Source organism: Lutra lutra, chromosome 11 (genome assembly GCF_902655055.1).
Source record: "Lutra lutra chromosome 11, mLutLut1.2, whole genome shotgun sequence".
Lineage (NCBI taxonomy): Eukaryota > Metazoa > Chordata > Mammalia > Carnivora > Mustelidae > Lutra > Lutra lutra.
In genome coordinates this window covers 103489176-103508488 of record NC_062288.1, presented here as the reverse complement: position 1 = coordinate 103508488, position 19313 = coordinate 103489176, and the positions used below count along the sequence as shown (strand labels likewise).

The following is a 19313-nucleotide window of genomic DNA, read 5'->3' as shown; positions in this document are numbered from 1 at the left end:
AGGGACCTTGGAGGGTTTACTGTATACTCTGAATGCTGCGGGACACTGGTGACGATGATGTGTGGGACACGGGCCTCCCGTGCCTGTGGCCTCGCAGGAGAGGAGGGCTTGACCTCCCAAGAAGGCAGCGAATTGTTCCAGAAAGTCTGACTGGTGGTGCAGGAGATGGAGGGACCTCTGTGCCCAGTTAGCTGGGAAGGCTCTTCTCCCCGACACAACCTGGAGACAGGCCTTAGATGAACGCCACTGGATGCGAGTGGACAGGGCGTGGACGCTTGGGATTCCCACTGACCTTGTTGCCTCTGGCCTTCCCTTGGCCTCCCCACGCCCACCTCTGCCCCATCCCCATCCCTCCTCCTGACCCTTGAACCTTGGCGGTTCACCAGTGAATCTCCATGAGACTCCAGCGACCTGGAATTATATAGACGGAAAGCCAGCCTTTTTGAGAGGCAGAGTTTAGCCACTACCAAGAAGAATCTCCAGACCACCTTGGAAGGGCCGCCCTCTTCCCCTGCCAGATTCCATCCCTTCCTCTTCGCAATCCAGATCACAATGTCAACACCCCGGTGAAGGGGAATGTGGGTTAGATTCTCGGGCAGCCGGCCCTTTCTGCAGACGTGATGTGGACGGCCGAAGAGGGTGGGAGGTGCCGCTAGGCTCCATGGGCACAGATGTGTGGGAACAGTCGGGTGCTTGGCGGCCCCCTCTGGGTCCCAGGAGCCCACAAGAAGGGAGACAGATGGCCCCACCTGGGCGCCCCTTCACAGGTGCTCCTGACGACTGCAGGACACCAACCTGGCATGCCATAATGTCTGTCCATGCGGTCCTCCAGGCCCTCTCACTTACCCCTGTCTGTGCTGTCCTTCCTCCCCCCACCGAGACGGCAGCTCTTTGTCACACACTGTGCGTCTGTGAGGAGCTTCCGGTCCCCTTGACTCCACACAGCTGAAGCATGTGGTTCCCAGGCCGGCCTCTGGGGGAAGCTCAATGCCAGGATTTCTAGATCTTTCCACACGATGGGTGTCATTCTGGGTCTGCCAGCATGGCGTGGCATCTGGCCCAGTGGGGAAGGGTTTCTGAGCACCAGGCAGCCTGGCCTTTGCCTCAGCAGCCCTCCTGGCAGACGGCCCGACTGCCTGCCCCCCGTTTGCTCCTGCCCAGCAGCACACACCTGGCGGGGGGGGGGGGGGGTTGTCTCTGGGCCCTTTTGTTCATCCAAACACAGGGACTCATCCAATGACATTTACCGAAGTTCTGTTGGACAGCAGCTTGCTATAGGCACGAGCTGAGGCCCCGTTCCTGGAGCTTCCAGTGGTGCCCGGATCTGCATCACCCCCACCCAGCGGGCGGGGAGCAGATGGGGGCGTGCTGGGCCGTCTTGTCTTCCCACTGCCCGGGAGCACGATTAGGCTCTCACGGTCCCCCCTCCGCCCCATGGGAGAAGGCTGAGCTGGCCGTGTCCACGATCATTTGGCCTTTTTTGGGGGAAAGGTCTAACTTTCTCTGGGTTCCTCCTCAGTGCCTCACTCAGTTGGCCTGGAATTCTCAGTACAGAGTGGAATCCCAGGCAGGAGAATCCTAGGCTTCCCCCTGGTTTATCAAATGAGGTTCAGGCTGGCACGCAGAGCCCCCCTCTGTGGCGGGCTCCCCGGTGGTGTTTGGCTCCACCCATCCCTGGCAGCCCAAGAAAATGGCTGTTTGTGCTTCCCATTCTGTCTCCTCCTTCTCAGGCCCTGGCTGCTCTCCACCCATCAGCCTGTCCAAAGCCCATCAGTTTTTGGGTTTTCTCTGACTCCACCCCCCCCGACCCCCGTGGGACTCAGTGTTTCACCCTTTCTTCATCGCCCACGCCTTGCCTGCCATCCCCGTCTTGTCCCCCCAACTCCGACCCCAACGCCAGCACCGGCTCGGTTGTTCTGCCTTCTCCCTGCGGAGCTCCCAGCACGGTGCGGAGCTTGGCAAACACGGGGCTCCCTTGTGCGGTTAGCCTTGCAAGTAGCGCCTAAACAGGACTCTCGCCTCTGCCCTCAGACTTGACCTTGACGTCCTTGCACGTCTACCAGGCTGCTCCGCCTCTCAGCTATTTCTGCCGCTCTCGGGAGGGATATGGTGTAAAGGTTAAGGCCATGGGCCCCGAAGTCCCATGTCACCACTTACCAGCTTTGTGACCTTCACCCTGCGTTCCGCTGGCCCCTTCTCCTGGGCTTCCGGCTGGTGGTGCTTGGCAAGTGACGGGGAGAGGCTAGCAGATGGTCTGCCCTGAGCAAATCTGAGTGTGCCACTCCCTGGCTAAAAAGCCTCAGAGAAGAGTGAGGTTCTTATGCTGCATGTGGCGTCCTTCCATGATTCAACCCAGCCCCCCTAACATTCCGCGCATATCAAGCAACTGTTCGTTCCTAATTCATGATGAGGCGTGTGGATCAAATATGCACAGACTTATCGTGTCCAGAAATTGTGCCGGGGCTTCCCTGTCGGCGGTCCCCTTAAGCACAGACCCTGTGAATCGGCCTAGTGTCCCCGCTGGACGGAGGAGGATCCTGAAGCTTAAGTCACTCGTCCAGGCTGCCAGATACTGGGCTGGGATTCCAACTCCAGTCCCTGTGTCCACACTCCTTGCTTGTGTGCTGCAGGGTCGTTTCCCACCCTGTGTGCTCTTCCTCCCCCCTGCCCCCACCCCCCATGTCGACAGCCACATCTATTGCCCTGGAGAGCTTCTCCTTGGGGTTCAGAAAAACTCCAGAAAGTCTGAGTCCCGTGTGGAGGGGGAGAGTGGCAAGACCCGGAGCTCTGACGACAGGGGTTGGAGGGTTAGATGTTTTCCATATTAAATGGACAAAGAAAAACTTGGTCTCTCTAGGAGGAGAGGTGCTTGCGTGATGCATCTGTTGTGCACGTCCTCTGGCTTGGAAACTCACCCACCCAAGGGACTGGCACGGAGCCAGCCAGTGCTCCCCCAATAGGGCCACACGGGCCCTCTGGCATAGGGTGGGGAGTTGCAGGGAGAAGTGACTTGTGATTGAGGGTCACCGAAGGGGTCCGCACAGGGGCACAGCCTCCTGGAAGAAGCCACAAGCCCAGTTCGGGGTGCCCTCTGGTGGTGGCAGAGCTCACAGGGGCCCTGGGCCCCCCACTGGCCCCGTGTGGACAGAGCGGCCAGAGCCGCACAGATGCTGCCTTTGGGCACGTGGGCTCACCTGCCTTCATGCATCTGTGGCCACCTGCCGAGTGGCCTCCCAGGGTCTCTGTGCTGCTGCTTCCCTGGCCAGCGTGCCCCAGGAGCCATGTGGACAAGCCACTGTTCTTTCCTGCTGTGGGACCAGGCGGGCCCTGAGGTCCTTCCGCTCCCGTGTCGCAAGTTTGCTGAAGCCACAGCAGGAGCAGCGCGTGCAGAGCCGGTTCCTATGCGTCAGGGGTGGGCACGACACCTGGTCTTAACAGATGAGGAAACAGGCACAGCGAGCCTAAGTGACTCAGGAAGGCACAGTGAGGGGTGAGCTGGGGTTAGACCCTTACCCTCGGGCTGCAAGTACCAGTCCCTGCGCCCCCCAGCAGGACACATCCGATGTGCCTCCAAGTCTGTGAGCTGTACGCTTCGGCTTGAAGTTACAGGAGGAGTCCGGACATTTCCCAGACCGTCAAGGTCAAGTCACCCATGGAGTGTGCCTCCGAGGTATCCGGCCTTATTCACTTGCTTCCTGAGCTCTGTCAGCAACCCCTGTCGTCCCCATGCCACAGCAGCTCGGAGGGGGAAATTCATGCTTCCTAGTGCCAGATCACCTTGGACCTGAGCCCTGGGCCCACCGCGTTTCAGGTGGTAGAGATGCCTGTTTCCTCCTCCGACGAGGGCCAAGAGAACATTGCATCGGTGTGGTCAGACCATGAGAAGGACAATGTCAGGGTTTGAGAAGTAAAGGCCAAGGACAGACCCGCAGAGGGATAAAGGGAAAACACATGGCCTCGAGCCTTTCTTGCTGCCTTTCCCATCCCAGGAACCTCTTCCAGAGAGCTAGGACGGCAGTCAGTGGGCCTCTGGGTGGCTCTGACGAGCCCCCTTGGGTCTGGTGCTTTCCTCCAGACCATGGGGTGGCCCCCTATGTTTGCACAAGAGCTCATGGCTGTTTCTGGGGCGGGGGGCCACGGAGGAGCAGCCTCGTGATAGAGAACATCCAGAGGGGCAGGCACGGGGGGGACCGACTCAGTGCAGGGCTGAGGGCTGAGGGCCTGTGCTCAGAATGACCCGTCTGTTTGTCTGTCTCTCCCCAGGTGGACATACCCTGCAGCTCGGGCAGCCCCTCTAAAGGGTTCTTCTCCAGAGGCCCCCAGCACCGGCCCTCCAGCCCCGTGTCTGCTCCCGTGAGACCCAAGACCAGCCCTGGCTCTCCCAAAACCGTGTTCCCCTTCTCCTACCAGGAGTCCCCCCCCCGCTCCCCCCGCCGCATGAGCTTCAGCGGGATCTTCCGCTCCTCGTCCAAGGAATCTTCTCCCAACTCCAACCCGTCTACCTCCCCCGGGGGCATCAGGTTCTTCTCCCGCTCCAGAAAAAGTAAGACATTGATGCTATTGATTCAGGTGGGTGCTGGGCCGCTGGGGACCTGACCTCCGAGGGCCGGTGGGGCACGTGCCATTCGCAGGGGCACCCAGGCCGGCGGGGGGGGGTGTCGGTGACTTGGTGCCGAGTGCACACCTCTTGTCTGTCCCCCAAGGACAGCGCTCTCTCCAGAACACGGTTGGTTTCCACCTGCCACTTTCTGCCTACACAAAGCCATCGGTATGGGGTCAGCGCAAACGTCCCAGTCCTCCCAGTGGGACTTGCAAGGACAGCTACATGAAACCTGGGCCCATAGCCTTCCCTGAAATCTGCACCCGCAGCAAACTAAGCTTCGGCATATTCCCCGGGGCCAGAGGACCCAGACCTTGGTTTGCTCTGCCAGATGTGCCCCTCACTACCTGTGGCTTGGTTTTGTGGGGTTTGAATGGACCTGTTTCTGACAGATCCTGACTTTCTGTTTTGGGTGCTGGGCAGCTGGGGTTGATTTACTGGAGAAACAAGGGAAGAAAATGTGTGTTTAGGTGAGCGCTCTTCACCTTCATGAGTATCTGTGATTTAAGGACAAAATACTCCCAGTTGAGCACCGTTGATCATAGCTGGGAGTATAACGGGCGAGCCGCAAAGTAGACAGAGCGGGCTTCCTCCTTCCCCGTGTCTTAGCACATCTCCCCACGCCATCTGAGTCTCCGTGATGTAGAAAGCTCCTGTTTGGGACGGCAGTGATTTGGGAACCAAACTTGCCCTTCGGTAGGTGGTCGGTCGCCTTCCTTTCTTTCCAGATCGCGTGTTACACTCAGGACCCGCAGGATAAAGCAACACTTGATCGGCAAGACCAAGGCACAGAGCACAGATTCAGTCTCTGGGGCTTAGAAGGAAAGGGCGGGGGGCTCTCTCTTTCCTTTCCTGTGTGGTGTGGGGTATGGTTGCTGATACCCCTGACGTCATCCTCCTAATGACTGGCCCTAAGCGTAAATGCACAAAGGTCATGGGTCAGCGTGGCCCTCCAGCCCCTGGGTGACATGCCGTTGGGAATTAAGTCTACAAACCCAGTAGGGAGAGGGGAGTGTCTGGGCACTGATGTCCTAACGCTCCAGAGAGAGTTGAGGCTTCCTTGACTGAGATCGTGAAACTCTCAAATATCCTCTAAGAGGAGGGGATGCCAGGTGGGTCGACGTCAGGACGCCTTGTTTCACTGGTGGCATCACGCCTGTGTTGGTTATAACGGAACTACCTCGTATTAGCCTCCTGGGGCTGCTGTATCTACCGGGTGCTTTGAGCAACAGAAATGTAGACTGTCACACTTCTGGAGGCCGGAAGTCCAAATTCAAGATGCCACTTGAATGGCAGAGGTGGTTCTCCCTCTGAAGGGTCTCGGGGAGAATCTATTCCACGTCTTTCTCTTGGCTTCTGGTGGTGCCGGTAACCCGTGGTCCCCGTTGGCTTAGAACAGCGTCACTCCAGTCCCCGCCTCTCCCTCCGTCATGGCATGGCATCTTTCCTTCGCCTGTCTGTGTCGTGGGTCTCCGCTCCTCTTCTTGTAAGAGCTAAGTCTCGGATTAGCAGACTGTTCTGCTCTAGTATAGTCGCATCTCGTCTTAATGGATTACGTCTGCAGTGTTACCCATTCCAAAAGGTCACATTCTGAGGCTCCCGGAAAGGCATGAGTGGAGAGGACACTGTCCAAGCCAGTACACGGGTCACATAGGAAAAGCCAAGATGTACGGTTCACGTCAAGGGCTGGGAATGGAGAGGATTTGTGGGTGGAGAGGGGCCAGCCTGTGAAGGCCAGGGTCATTTCTGAGGGCGGAAGGGAGCAGTCAAGACGCGGAGTCTGGGAGAGTGGTGCGTTGGGTGGTGGTGCTGGGCTGGCCTTTCAGCTCGCTGGGAAGCAGAAGGCCATGCTGCCTTTTTCTGTTTGGCATTTTAAAAGGCTCTTCAGTGTTTTTGGCCAGAAAATCCTGTTTCCAGGGTCTGTCTTTTAAGATGTTACGGAGTATCCATAACTTGTCAAGGCTCCTCTCTACCATCTGGCCAGGCAGCTGTAGACTGAGCTCAGGGAGGCTCTGGTTGTCTCCGGCCGCTCGTGAAGACAAGCATTGATCAGGTGGGGCTGGGCGCTTGGCTTCTCCACAGAAGCTCCCTGGGAGGGGAGGCTCAGACCAGAGTAGGCCTGGTCCCAAGACCCATGCTCTTGACCCTGGACCACTGAGCCCAGGAACTTGGTATTCCCCAAGTGGAAGCCCATCCCACCAGGCCCTGTCATTAATGAAGGTCTGTTTCCTGGGGGGAGGGGTGCCCTACTTGGCCGGGAGGAGAGTCGCCTGGGCTCCCTGCTGCCTGGTCTGCAGACGTGTTGCAGGGTTGTGCTGGCAGGATGTGCCGTCTACTGCCTTCCCGCCTACTTGAATCAGTTCCTGGATCAAGGTCCCCAGACCGTGTGTTTCTCCCCACTGCCCCAGTACTGGTTTCACACGATGGAGCCTTGAGAGTAATGTCACTCATCAGTCTGCGTGGAGGGTCTTTATGAGAAACAGCCTGTGAGACCCGCGGTGTCCCCTGGAAGAGCATCACAAAGACGTCGTTCGTTCCCCAAGGCCCCTGGGAGACATTTCCTGTTCTGCCTTGGTCCTGAGAAGACCTGAGCTTGCGAGCGATCGGGTTGTTTTGTCTGTAATGGACACTGACCGTGTAACAGCTCTGTTGCCTGCCGGACGTCTCAGAGCTGCCTTTGTACGAGGGGCGTAAAGCGGGCTTCTCTAGCCTCATTTCTGAATCTAATTTTGGTCCCCATCCTTCTTTCATACCACTTTTTTTTTTTTTTAAACAAGGAAGACAACTGATTGGAAGGATTTGGGGGTATTTATAGAATTCAAAAAAGAGCTGACTGCTGGGGACTCAGGAAGGGAGGGGACCGGGCTGGCTGTGGGGGCCTTGGCAGCGAGAGTGTGCGGATCTTTCCATGAGATCCAGAGACTTCCTTGTCTCTGTGTCTCTCCTCTTGCCACGCTGAAGTCATTATAGGATACCTGATTAGCCCAGTTCGGGCCTCTGAACCAGCTGCTTGTGGGGGGAGGGGCAGATCCTGCAGCAAGACTAGAATGACCCATGACCCCCCCACCCCCACCCCCACCCCAGACACGGGCAGGAAGTTCCCAGAGAAGAGCCCAACAGGCAGCTCTCACACTCTACTCTCCCAGTGCCCGGCATGCGTGCGTGTACACAGCGTCCCTTTTGGGGCTCCATCCAGTCACTCTATGTACACTTGTAAGTGTGCACACCACTTCCTCCATAGGCGGCAACCCTGCGTTGTGTCTGACCAGCACAAGTAAGGATGTTTTCCAAGTCCTGCCTCTCGAGGCCATGCCCATTTCTCCTGGAGTTCAGTCTGCAGCCTGTCTTTCTGTCGGGTGACTTAGGCCCCACAGGGTGGGCCTAGAATCTGAAGGTTCAGCAGCTCCCCAGGTGGCATGGATATGTAGTCAAGCTTGATGAGCACTGTCATCAATGATCGGGACAAAGAAAGGACGATAGAAATCATGAGCGCAGTCCTCTTCAAAGAGGACATAAAAAACGAAAAGGAGATAATTCAGTTTTCAGACGCTCTGAGAGCAAGAAAGGGAATGCGGGTAGGAGCTATGGATCCAGATGCCACATCTGGTCTTGGGACCAGCGATTTCCCAGGTTGGCTGGTGTTTGTGGCCCAGGGAAGAGAACCAAATCTTGGTTATAGAAGGATCCATCCCATGGAGGACCTGCTGGTGTGGCATGGCTGCCACCTCCCACTTCCTCTGCTCTGCTGATTTAGTGGCATGTGGATTCGAGGCATGTCTTGGGGACTCTGGGTTTTAATCTACTCCCTCCAGCCCCACTATAGGCCCAAACATAATTCTCATGATGGTCAAGGTGTTATCCCACCCAAAACAATCATCCACTCTTCTGTCCCATCTTCTAATGCAGTGGTGGGCAAACCAGAGCCCGGGGACAAAATCTGGCTGGCCACCTGTTTTTATAAATAAAGCTCCGTTGAAAACAGTCACGCCCATTTGGCTCTTTGGACTGTGGCTGCCCTTATGTTGCAGCCATAGGATCCAGTCCACAGAGTCTGAAGTGTTTGGACTGAGCTACCGTCTAGTAGCTCCAGAAGTCCAGAGCAGTCATGCGGCAGGAGAAGCTTCCAGAAAGGTGAAGCTTTATCTTCAAAGGGGTTTTTAGAACTAAATCTTGCCTTTGGAGACGAGGGAAAGAAAGCCCGGTCAATATGTTCATGAACTCAAATAATAAGATTAAAGTTTTAAAAAATAATAAAATAATTTTGCACAGTCAGCAAGAACCTCAAGAATGGCTTAGCATCATGTCACTAAACTTTGCTTTCTAATTGTTGTAATTACAAATACGACACCTAACAATCACAAATAATGACAAATGCTTTTACTGTGTCTCCTAAGTGCATCATACATGACAATTATTTTAATCCTTGTGTAAAACTCTACAAAGTGACTTTTTACCATTTTTATCAAAATAAAAACTGAGCCACAGAGAGGGTAAGTCATGGAGCAAAGGCCACACAGCTGATAAGTGATAGAACCAAGATCTGAACTCAGGTGGTCTGAGTTGAACTCCCCAATCTACTTTTAACCCAGATGCGAAGACTCTGCTGGAAGAAGATTTTAGGAATCTCTAAGCCAATAGTCGGACAACAGCCAGCCATTTAGAAGAAAGGAAAAGAGAAGGGTTTCCTTGGAGATTCCTTACACCAAAATAATTTCCATATGGAGCAAAACTGTATGTTATTCACATGTCCCCCAAAATGGAAAAATATAGTCTTGGGGTGTCAGGCCTTTCTTTTGTAAAGGGTGAAAAAATGGGTTTGTAAATGCGAGTAAGCATCACACCTTTCTCACCATTGCTGGAAGTTGGTAGGCTTGATACTCAGAGCATCAGGATGGTGGTCTGGGTAGAGAAGAGCTGGGGGGTCTGTATGAGAGAAGGTAAGGCGCATTCAAAGGAGAAGTACGTACATCTGTGACGGGTGGTCCGATGAGAGAAGGCAGGGCTCCAGAAGGTGAATCTGAGCCAGGCAGGACATGGGAGTTCTGGTAGCAAGACCAGAGACTGCAGCCCAGTCACTGTGTTAGGTCGGATGGAAGAGAGAAAGGACACAACTACAGGGGTTTCCTGTGTTAAGGGAAGACCACTGCACCCCCGGCTCCCACCTGCCTCTTCACACCTCCTCTTCGGCAGGGCCTTCCTCTGGGGCCTGCACAAAATCAGCACATTCTGCACGTTACATGTTTCTTCTCCACAGCGAGTGCTGTGAATTGACTGGTTCCCTTGGCTGCCTTTCCAAACGGAATGTAAGCTCTCCGAGCGGAGGAGCTGTTCGGTCCTAGGCTCCTTTCTCAGCGTCTAGAACAGTGCCTGGCACTAGCGGGCGTCCAGCAACCCCAGTACCCTACGTCCACCCCTGAGTCCACCCATGTGCTTGGCTCTCAGGCTCGGGCTTGGGCTCCTTCTGAATATGGGGCGTTGGATTTGTTCACCGAGAAGTAAGCACGACTCTCTCGGCAACGATAAAAGACAGACAGGACGATGCACCGCATCGGAATAACCGCTTCGGAAACACAGACACGAACAGAAGCAGAAGCTCCCTCTCCACCAAAGGCCGGGAGCTCGGCCAGCAGGAGGTTTCCCTCGCCTTCGCACAAAAGAGAGCTTGCCACTAAAACCGAATTCCTGCTCCAGGCAGCCCGCCAGCTGCTCCACACGGTCATGGACACCCACCCATCCATTGGGCCTCGCCCTCCGTCTCCCGGGAAGGTTGACATCGGATCCCAGCCCTGCCTCCGTGACGGAGGAAGCCGCCAACCCACCAGCCTGCAGCTGCTTTCTCTGCTGTCGGCCCCGGCCTGCAGCTTCGCAGAGGTGACCTTCCCACAAGCCCTGGTGAGCAGAACTTGAGTCTGAAATTGCTGTTTATTAGAGTTCCTGGAGGTACGTGAATCACCTGCAGGCTCTGGACATGAGCACCCGTGTTAGGAAGGCCCTGAATCCGGGGGCAAATCCACGGGCAGCAGCAGGTACACGGGCCAGAGAAACAGGGCTCATGTAGGAATTAAGGTCAAGTTACTAGGCAAAGGCTCAGTGGAGAATCAGGTGAGATAAACCCTCTATTTCAGGTAGATTGCTAAAATATAGGTAGATTTTTAAAATCTATCTGTGGTGGGTAGATTATTAAAAAGTACCAGTTCATTTTAGTCCTTACAATAACTTTTGTGGGTTTATCTGTGTCCCCACAAAAGAGACAGTTTGAGGTCCTAACCCCCCCAAATCCATGAATGTGACCTTATTGAAATAAAGCTGCTACGGATGTAACGAGTTAAGAAAAAGTCATCCTAGAGGTGGGTGGGGGCCACATCCGACATAATTCGTGTTCTGTAAGAAGAGGGGGACACAGAGACAGGCACACGGGTGAAGCGGTGGGAGGAAGGCCGAGATGGGGAGATGCGTCTCGAGCTGAGGAGTCCCAGGGGTTGCCAGAGGCACCAGAAGCTGAAAAGCCAAGGAAGGACCCCGCCCGCCCCCCCAGTTTCAGAGGCCGTGGGGACCTGCCGGCCTTCATTTCAGACTCTTGACCCACACACTGTGATTTTCTTTGTCGCTATGACCCTTCCACGGGACAGCAATGCCATTTCACAGATAGGAAACAGGTGTTTGTCTCAGGTTTGGCTCGTGATCTTTCCATCACAGGAACACTTTTGTCGGGGGGGATGTTACCACAGGGCTCAGATGCCCTCACTCTGGGGAGGAAGGAGGCTGGTCCTGAGGGCAGTTCCTCATGGGTGATTTTCAAGAGAGCCGTTTCAGCTGCTGGGAAGGGAAGGAGAGCGTGTTACCTGGCCAAGGACTGAGTTGGAGATATCTTGTGAGTCGGAAGGGAAGGGGAGTGAAGGGTGGCCAAGCCTGGTGCCCAGTCATGGCGCGAGCTCCTCTGCTTCTCCCAACCCCTCCCTGAAGCCGGGTTGGGCCCACAGTGCTGGGGCCAGATCTAGGTCCTCAGTGGGGAGAGCAGCCCAGAGCCAGCTGCCTCCCCGTGTGGGCTGGCGACCTGACCAAAAGAAACCCATTTTACGTCGAACCACTGAGAACCCGGGGCTTATTTCTTGCTGTGGCCTTACTGAGCCTATCCTGGCAAAGCAAGGTAGACTGGTAGAGATGGATGGATTGGGGCTCAAGGAAGTTTTGAGTTGGTCTGTTTACCTCAAGATAGGAGAGATGAACACATTCACAGGCAAGCAAGCAGCTGATGGGGGGACTCCTGAAACACACAGATGGGTCGTGAGGGGCAGGGACACGAGCCTGCATCCATCTCTGGTGTTGGTTTCTGTTCTCCATTAGACTGCTGGGGTTTTGCTCTGGGGACACCTGTTTGTCCTCATGGCCCCAACAAGGCTGCCTGCCCTGCCAGATCGGCCATCACTCAGCGTCAGCCCTCTGGGCCTCTCTGGGTTGTTCCGGGCTTTGCATCGCTGGTGTGTGGAGGTCCCTTTGGCACCATGAAGGGCATTTCCTTGGGTGGCACAGGCGCCGTGCCTTCCCTGCTGCCGCCACACCTTTCAGCAGTGCGCTCTTTGCGCAGACTCAAGTTCAGGTCTACACGCGGAGCCTGCATGTGCCCTAACGGCACCCCTGCAAGAAAGCTGCTTATCCCTGACTCAGGGGCCTTGCTCAGGGTCACCAAGCTCAGGGGTGGCATTGGTGCATGTGAGCTGGTCGGCCCCGAATGCGGTTGGGTGCTAAGCAAGGTTTGACCCGTCCCTTTCCTGAGGACACCTGGATTGTTCTCCTCAGAACCCATTGGCCCCTCTGACCTCACTGAGTTTAGTCTGCCTCTCGGTGGTGGCTCCTTTGTGGGGCCCTGAGGAGCTGTCATAGTCTTTCCTCTGCCTATTTGGTCCTTAAACATACATATATATTTGAGAGCGTGTGCACGCATCTGTGTAAACACCGTCAGATAGCTAAGCCCCCTCCATCCATTAGACACAGTCTTGGAAATGTTTTCCTGCCTATCGCTGAGATCATCTCTAGCTCTGGAGACACAGACAGGCGGCCATGATGCTCTTGGCTCCTGTGTGCAGCCTCTTTCTCATATCTTTTCTGCCCACCCTCCCCACCAGTCCCTCAGTCCTTCCTTCTCCTTACCAGGTGTTGGCAGACTCTGACAACCCATCTGACGAGTGCTCCCCCTTTCTTCATAACAGACCCTGGTTTTATTCAGGATCCAGGCCACGGCAGGACTTATCACTGGTCTAGTTTGGTTGGAATTAGCCTTTTCCCATTTGGGGAAGTGTCTGGTTTTGGGGTCACTGGCCTTGAGGTGAACCAGGGACCTATGTCTTGCCAACAAAATATAAGGAGAACTCTTTGAAGGATCAAAAAGTCATCTCCCCCAACAAAAAGAGATACATGAGGAGTAACTCCCTGTCCTTACCTGGACTGAGATGTGAGGATGTGGTTTCCAGAGCTATGGTGGCCATCTTGTGACCATGGCCCCCATGCAAGATGGCGGAACAGGAAGGTGGCTGTGGAATCCTCAGGGTGGTGTGCGTCATGGAGCTCAGTGTTCTAGGTAATAGACATCCCTGTTGTTCAGTCTCTTTTAAGTTGTATTTTTCTATCACGTTCCATTAAAGGATCCCAGCTGATACACGTCTCTTTGGTGACAGAGATGAGATTCGTCCAGATTGGGCAACCAAGGGAAAGCTGGAGGGGCTAATCGGGAATATTCCAGATGGAGGGCTGGGGGAGGGAGGAGAACTGGAGCACAGACTGCCTTGGGTTTTCCTCCTGGCTATGGAGAAAAACAGAGCAGGTTATGAGGGCTGACGGGGGTGGGTTCTGTTTTGTGCAGGAAGGTGAGGGGAGGAGCAGTCCCATAAGGGGACCGTGACAGCTTGAGACAGAGGGAAACGCAGTGTGGATTAGCAAAAGCCTCACTATATGTGTCTGTTCCCAGCCTCTTTTCCTCCCAAAGTCGAAGTCGACGTCAGTAAGCAAGTGAGCGAGCTCATCAGGTAGACTTTTGGCAAGGTCTGATTTTTAGGTCTGAGTTCTGCCTTCTGTAACTTCGTTTTCCCTGCGTGCCCCTCCTTCCACCCTTTCCTTAAAAAGAAAAGTTTACTTTTGACAAGTTCCTACGTAGCTATCGATGCCTAGAGCAGCTCCAAAGGGCTGGCCTCCTCGCCCACAGCCGAAGTCCCAGGGCAGCTGGTCCGCCTGCAACCACAGCAGAACAAAGTCTGTCTGTATCAATCTCTCCACATTCAAGACGAGATGGGCTTAATATGTGCCCTCCTTTTGCCTCTGTATCCCGAATGCTCTTTTGAACCTGGTTTTCCAGAGAAAAATGTGGGGGCGGTTTTCGGGCTTTGTGGCCAAGTGACCACAAGGGGGCGATAGAGCCCTGCGTGCTGAGCCTTCTGCCCCCGCAGGTGGGCCTGGAGCCAGCCGCGGTCCGGCCTGGTTCTCCCCGCGGGGACCTCCACCTTCCAGTGCGCCCCGAACAGAAGAAAGCTGATGTTACCACGCAGACGGGTGGACCTCACACCTGGCCAGCCCCGCTGGGGCTTTTAAAGTGGGTGTGGGGGGGTCTTCTCGCATTGACTTCGTCTGCTCAGTCACTGTTTAAGGAGAACCTGCCGCACCCTGGGGACAAAGGCAGGACGAGGGAGTTCCTGCCCTCGAGGGGGTTACTGTCTAGGGAGGAGAGAGCGGGAGCCGTGTGTGTTGTGTGTCCAGCCATGTCCCATGGTACCGAGAATAACGGGGAGAGGGTGAGGGTTGGACGGTGCTGCTCTGGGCTGGACCGCGGAGGGGGGCTCTGAGCAGCTTTGGGACGGAGCCAGGCAATGTGGGGGGCGGCCGAGCCCAGCAGAGGGAGGAGCGGTGTGAATGTCCCCGGCAGGGGCAAGCGCTGTCTGGCTAGGACTGAGTGGGGAGGGAGAGGGCGGGGCGGTCAGAGAGGTGGGTGAGGCCTTGCAGGCCAGGCCCGGATCCCGGGTTTGCACGAGGTGATCCTTGCATGGGGTGATCCGCGAGGCCATCAGCACCTGTGGCTGAGGGTATGTCTTGCACTCTGGAGGACTGGGTCGGCTACTGGGCAGGGAGAGTGGGGGACCGGCTGGGGGCTGCTGGAATAGACCCGGAGATCAGTTCTGGGGACGTCCTGCCTCCCTTGAGACCTCCTGGAGCCCTGCCACCCCCAGAAAGCCTTCCCTGATTGCGCTTGCCACGAGCAGCTGCCAGAGCTCTGAAGTCTCAGTGTGGTTTTCCGTATCTGCGCCGTCTGGGTTCCCTTGTGGTACACGTCTGCTACCTTCTGTCTGTGAGGAAATCGTGTGTTTAGTGTTTCTCGTGCTTGCCTCTTCCCACACGCTTCCCGGTCCCCTCCCCGCCCCCATGCCACTTAGCGCCTTAAGCAACGTGGCCCCTGAGGCCTCTGGTTGTCGCCCTCCCAGAGAAGAGCTCAGGCATCTGGGCTGAGCAGGTGTGTCTAGGGGGAGCCTGGAAGGCTGTCGCAACCTGCAGGGAAAGGGCTGCCCTCACCACTCCGTGAAGAGGCAAAGTCATCTTGGGGGACCCTGGAGCTCCCTGTCCTGTCTTCTTCCTCTCGTGGGCTCCCAGCTCTGAGAGCTGCGATGCCTTATCCTTTCCCCCCACCCTCAGACCTGAACTAACTTTGACAAGGGTCTGACAAAAGTGTTTAAACCAAGGTGTGCATGATAGGAGTTAGAGGTTACGTATTTCACGGGCTGTTGACACATTTAGCCTGTGACCGAGGGGGAATTTCTAGCACGAAAACCAGACTTCTTTGGAAGCAGTTGTCTTCACAGAACCCTAAGACTGCACAGGGATGGCTTCTGGTGGCTTGCATAGGGTGGCATTTTGCCAGCTGTACCCGCCTCCCCACCGAGCTAAGAAATGGTATCTTGTCCTACGTCTACGTGGACAGCCGGTCACACCAAGTGACCACTACCGACAGAAGTCAGCCCCGCCAGGCACTGGAACATTATCTTGGTCCCATTAGAAAAAAGCATTGAAAATCGCTGACCTGGACAGCCACCTACTCTGATTACACTGACGGCTACTCAAGGTCATGACCACAATATCTGCAGGAAGGGCTAAGAGGAAAAGGTGGAGGACGGACCCCGGCACCCGGGGAGTTTGCATCAGCCTGGTGGGAGGAACTTACAGCTTGGGGCATGACGATGAGGCCAGCAGCCTCATCACGGAGTGGTTTGGAATGTCTTTGACTGCAGACCCCAGCAAGAGACCCTTTTTATGCTATAATGCAGCACACACGTACTTACGATAGAAAGCCATTTTTCAGGAAACAGTACTGACCCTGGCCTGTGTGTTCTATTTCCAAGGCGATGCTCGGTTGTTCTAAAAGCAAGCTCTCTCTGCCCCACACAGCTGGTCTCATGGTGGGGCGGGACTGGGGGGCATTCTGGAAGACACCGCCGTACATGGCCATAACCCTCAGGATGGGTGCGAAATGCCTGCGTAGGGAGTCCGGCCGGGAACATTTAGGGCATGAGGATCAGTGGGGTGGAAGGAAGCACGGGGGTTTGGCCAGAGATGTGCAATGCTAGATGTTCGAACTTTCTGTTTCTAAGACCGGCTCACCACTGAGACCAAGGTCACGGGCACTTTGAACACCCAAAATAAACGTCATGTTCTGTCCGTACTTAAACGCGGAAATCCCACCACGGATGACTGTCGTCCTGGAGCGGGTCAGTTACAGCCCCGTGCTTCACACCGGTCCCTCGTCCGCGGACCTGGATCAAAGGATGCCATGACAGCCATTTGAAATTCGCAGGAGCGTTCCAGAGAAATCTGTTTAACTTGGAAGCCTCCCGGCCCTTTCACACCATGTCTGTCTTGGATCACAGACAGCTCCTCCTTTCTCTCCCGGCAACTCGAGTTTATTTTTCAAATAAAAGTTTGTTTTCCGTAAAATGCCAGAGGTTTTGTACTGTGTGCAGAGAAATGAACTTTAATTTAGAGCCTCAAGTCTCTGATTCACATGCCAAGGTCTTCCCGGTGCCGAGAAGCTCCCTGCCTGGGCTCGCGCGCGGAGCCGGCCAGGCCCAGGCCGCCCGCCAGCCTGCGAGCGCCCGGGGTCTGGTGCGCCTGCGCGGGGAGAGCGCCCAGACAGTGACTTGCGTCCCCCAGGCCGTGGGTCTGGACCTCGAGGTTGGTGTCTCTGCAGAACGTCTGTGCTGAGCATTTTCAGGAATCTGTTGACGTTACGTGCCCCTCGGGGTCCCTGTGTATTTGCCACGGCCGGCCCTGCAGGGCTGTGTGGTTGTAAAGGTGAGGAGCTGCTGAGAAGCCAGGCAGGGGTCAGGGAGGGAGCGCAGACATCAGTGAAGAGCCTGCGCCTTGCTGGGTAGGAGAGGGGAAGGGAGGAGGGCAGCCCGGGGCAGGGTGTGCAGGCATGACCTGTTGGAGCTGGGACTGGGGGCCTGGAGGGGATGTACCCACAGCCAGACCTGCTACCCAAGGCCCCTCCTGTGCCCTAGCTGGAAGCCAGCCGAGAGGGGACCCGGGGCCTCACGGCTGCAGGGGCAGCATGCTGCGTGCCCAGCAGACGGAGCAGGGGACCCACCAGGAGTGCGGGTGAGAACCCACAGCAAGGTGCCGGCGCTGAGGGACGGCCCGCTCTGCTGATGCATCCAGGCGCACCCCCGCAGCACTGGGGTGACAGCAAGCTGAGAGGCTCTCAGGGGAACCTCTGTGACGCCTCCACTGAAAGGAGTCAACTCTAGGATGTCCTTGATGTGTGGTCCAGCCGCCACTCGGCCGTGTGCAGATCCCCGAGTTTGCCGATTGCTAGCAGGGCGTCCTTTGCGGGGCTGGTTTTGCGCCTGGCTCTCAGAGCGGGTCCTGGGACCTGTGCGGCGGGTGTCCATGCCGCAGCAGCGAGAGGCCCGGGAGGCGGAGGGCGGCTCGGCCAGCCATCCGCACACAGCCTTTCCTAGACGCTGAGGGTACGCGGCGAGCAGCGAAATTTTGCCCTGCAACACGCTGGAAGGGGCCCTAATACTCTCCCTTCCCGGCCACGCTCTAGGACAGACACTGGCTTCTCCCCGCCCCCACCCCAATCAGACAGTTCTCACCTTTTTCACAGTCTCCCAGATTCCTGCTGCCCCTCTCGCCCCTGCCTTTGGCTCCTGGGACCTGACTTTCTTTCCTTCCACATATTTTCTTCTCACACGGCAGCTCGTCCTTCAGACTCTCCGTCTGTGTGGCCCTCTTCCTGCCCTGGATAGACGCAGGGAAGCTCCCAGAGGCCCAGAAGCACAGACAGAGCCCTCATCACAGGGTTAGGCAGGGCCCATGTTAGGAGGAGTCTGGGCAGGCTGTTCCCGACACAGGTGGGAACACCAAGGACCATCCCTCCGCTGCTCCAGGAACCCCCTTGGGCCTGGGAGGCCCCAGCAGCCCAGGAATAGCCCCTTGGCATATGTAGGGAACATGTACATATTACAATGGAAAAGTGCAAAGTGTTAAAGTTGCAAAACTGTTAAAGTGAGTGATGTGAATGTGGGGGTGAGCACTGGGCAGGACCTCGAGGGGCCTCGGACCCTGTGGGGGCCACCTGGCTGCTGGGGAGATGCTGGAAAGAGAGGGACTTCTCAAACTGGAGCCGGCGAATGTTTTCTGCACGAGGCCAGATGGCAAACATTTCAGGCTTTGCGGGCACCTGGTGTGTCTTGCAGAAACTCAGCCCCAGACAGTGTAAATTGCATTCTGATAAATCTTTATTTATAAAAGCAGGTGGCCAGCAGGGTCGGGCCCCCCTGTTTTAAAACATAAACCTGATCATCTTATCCCCTTTTCAACCCTCCCCCCAACCCTCCCCACCACACTCAAGTCGAAAGGTCCTCCACACCCCGGCCCTGGGCTGGCTCTGAGCCCATCTCGCTGCACATCCCCAGACTCTGACGCTTCTGGTCCCAGTGACGGATGCCATGCTGTGCCTCCGGCTTCCCCTTCGGGAAGGAGGGACTCAGTCCCCGTGCTGCTGGCTTCGCCCACAACAGAGAGCCATCAGACACAGGGTCCGGCCCCTTCCTGAGCTGCCCCGGTCCGGCGATCAGAGAGGCCGTTTGAGTGAAAGAAGGCGGGCGGGGAGTAGATGAACAAATGAATGGACCAGGGAGGCCGGAAGGACTGGGGGGCTCTGATGCGGTGCCCGAGGTGGGAGAAGGCTGCGGGGGCTGTGAGCCAGGGCCCGGCTCTCCCCCGGGGCTGCTGTGGGCAGACGTACCACACGCTGGCAGGATGCAGAGCTCCACGGGCTTTACCCTGTGCCTGGCTCGGTGCGATCCCCCCCCCCCCCCCCCCCGGCCTCACCCCGTCCCCAGACCTCCCCTGAGCCGCCCTGGCTCGCAGGCCACTGCTGGAGCCTTCTGGATCGGGGCAGCTGCTGAGACTGAATCCTGGGGCCCAGCCGACTTCAGAAAAACGTGACTCATCTCGCCTACCCACAAAGAAAGGAAAAGTATGTGTGGCATCCAAGTTTCCTGAAAAGTTCAGCCAACACACTACAGAGCTATGCGGCCGCCTGGCACCCGGTGCGGGTCCCCAGGGAGAGCGCCCTCTGCTGGCGATCGTGCTGGCGTCCCTGAAAGGTGTCTGCGAGGGCGCCGGCCGGGGCAGGGTGTTCTCAGAACTGGCGGTGGTTTATGATTTGGGA

General features: G+C 56.4%; 1 protein-coding gene across 4 annotated transcripts in view; it reads left to right on the top strand.

The window, feature by feature from the left end:
* PRKAG2 (protein kinase AMP-activated non-catalytic subunit gamma 2) overlaps positions 1-19313 on the top strand; it is a 247529-nt gene that overhangs the window by 75453 nt on the left and 152763 nt on the right. For all 4 annotated transcript variants that reach the window (XM_047694346.1, XM_047694345.1, XM_047694349.1 and 1 more), the window contains exon 3: positions 4264-4543. In XM_047694346.1, coding sequence (XP_047550302.1) covers positions 4264-4543 — 280 coding nt within the window. The remainder of the gene's footprint in view (positions 1-4263; positions 4544-19313) is intronic.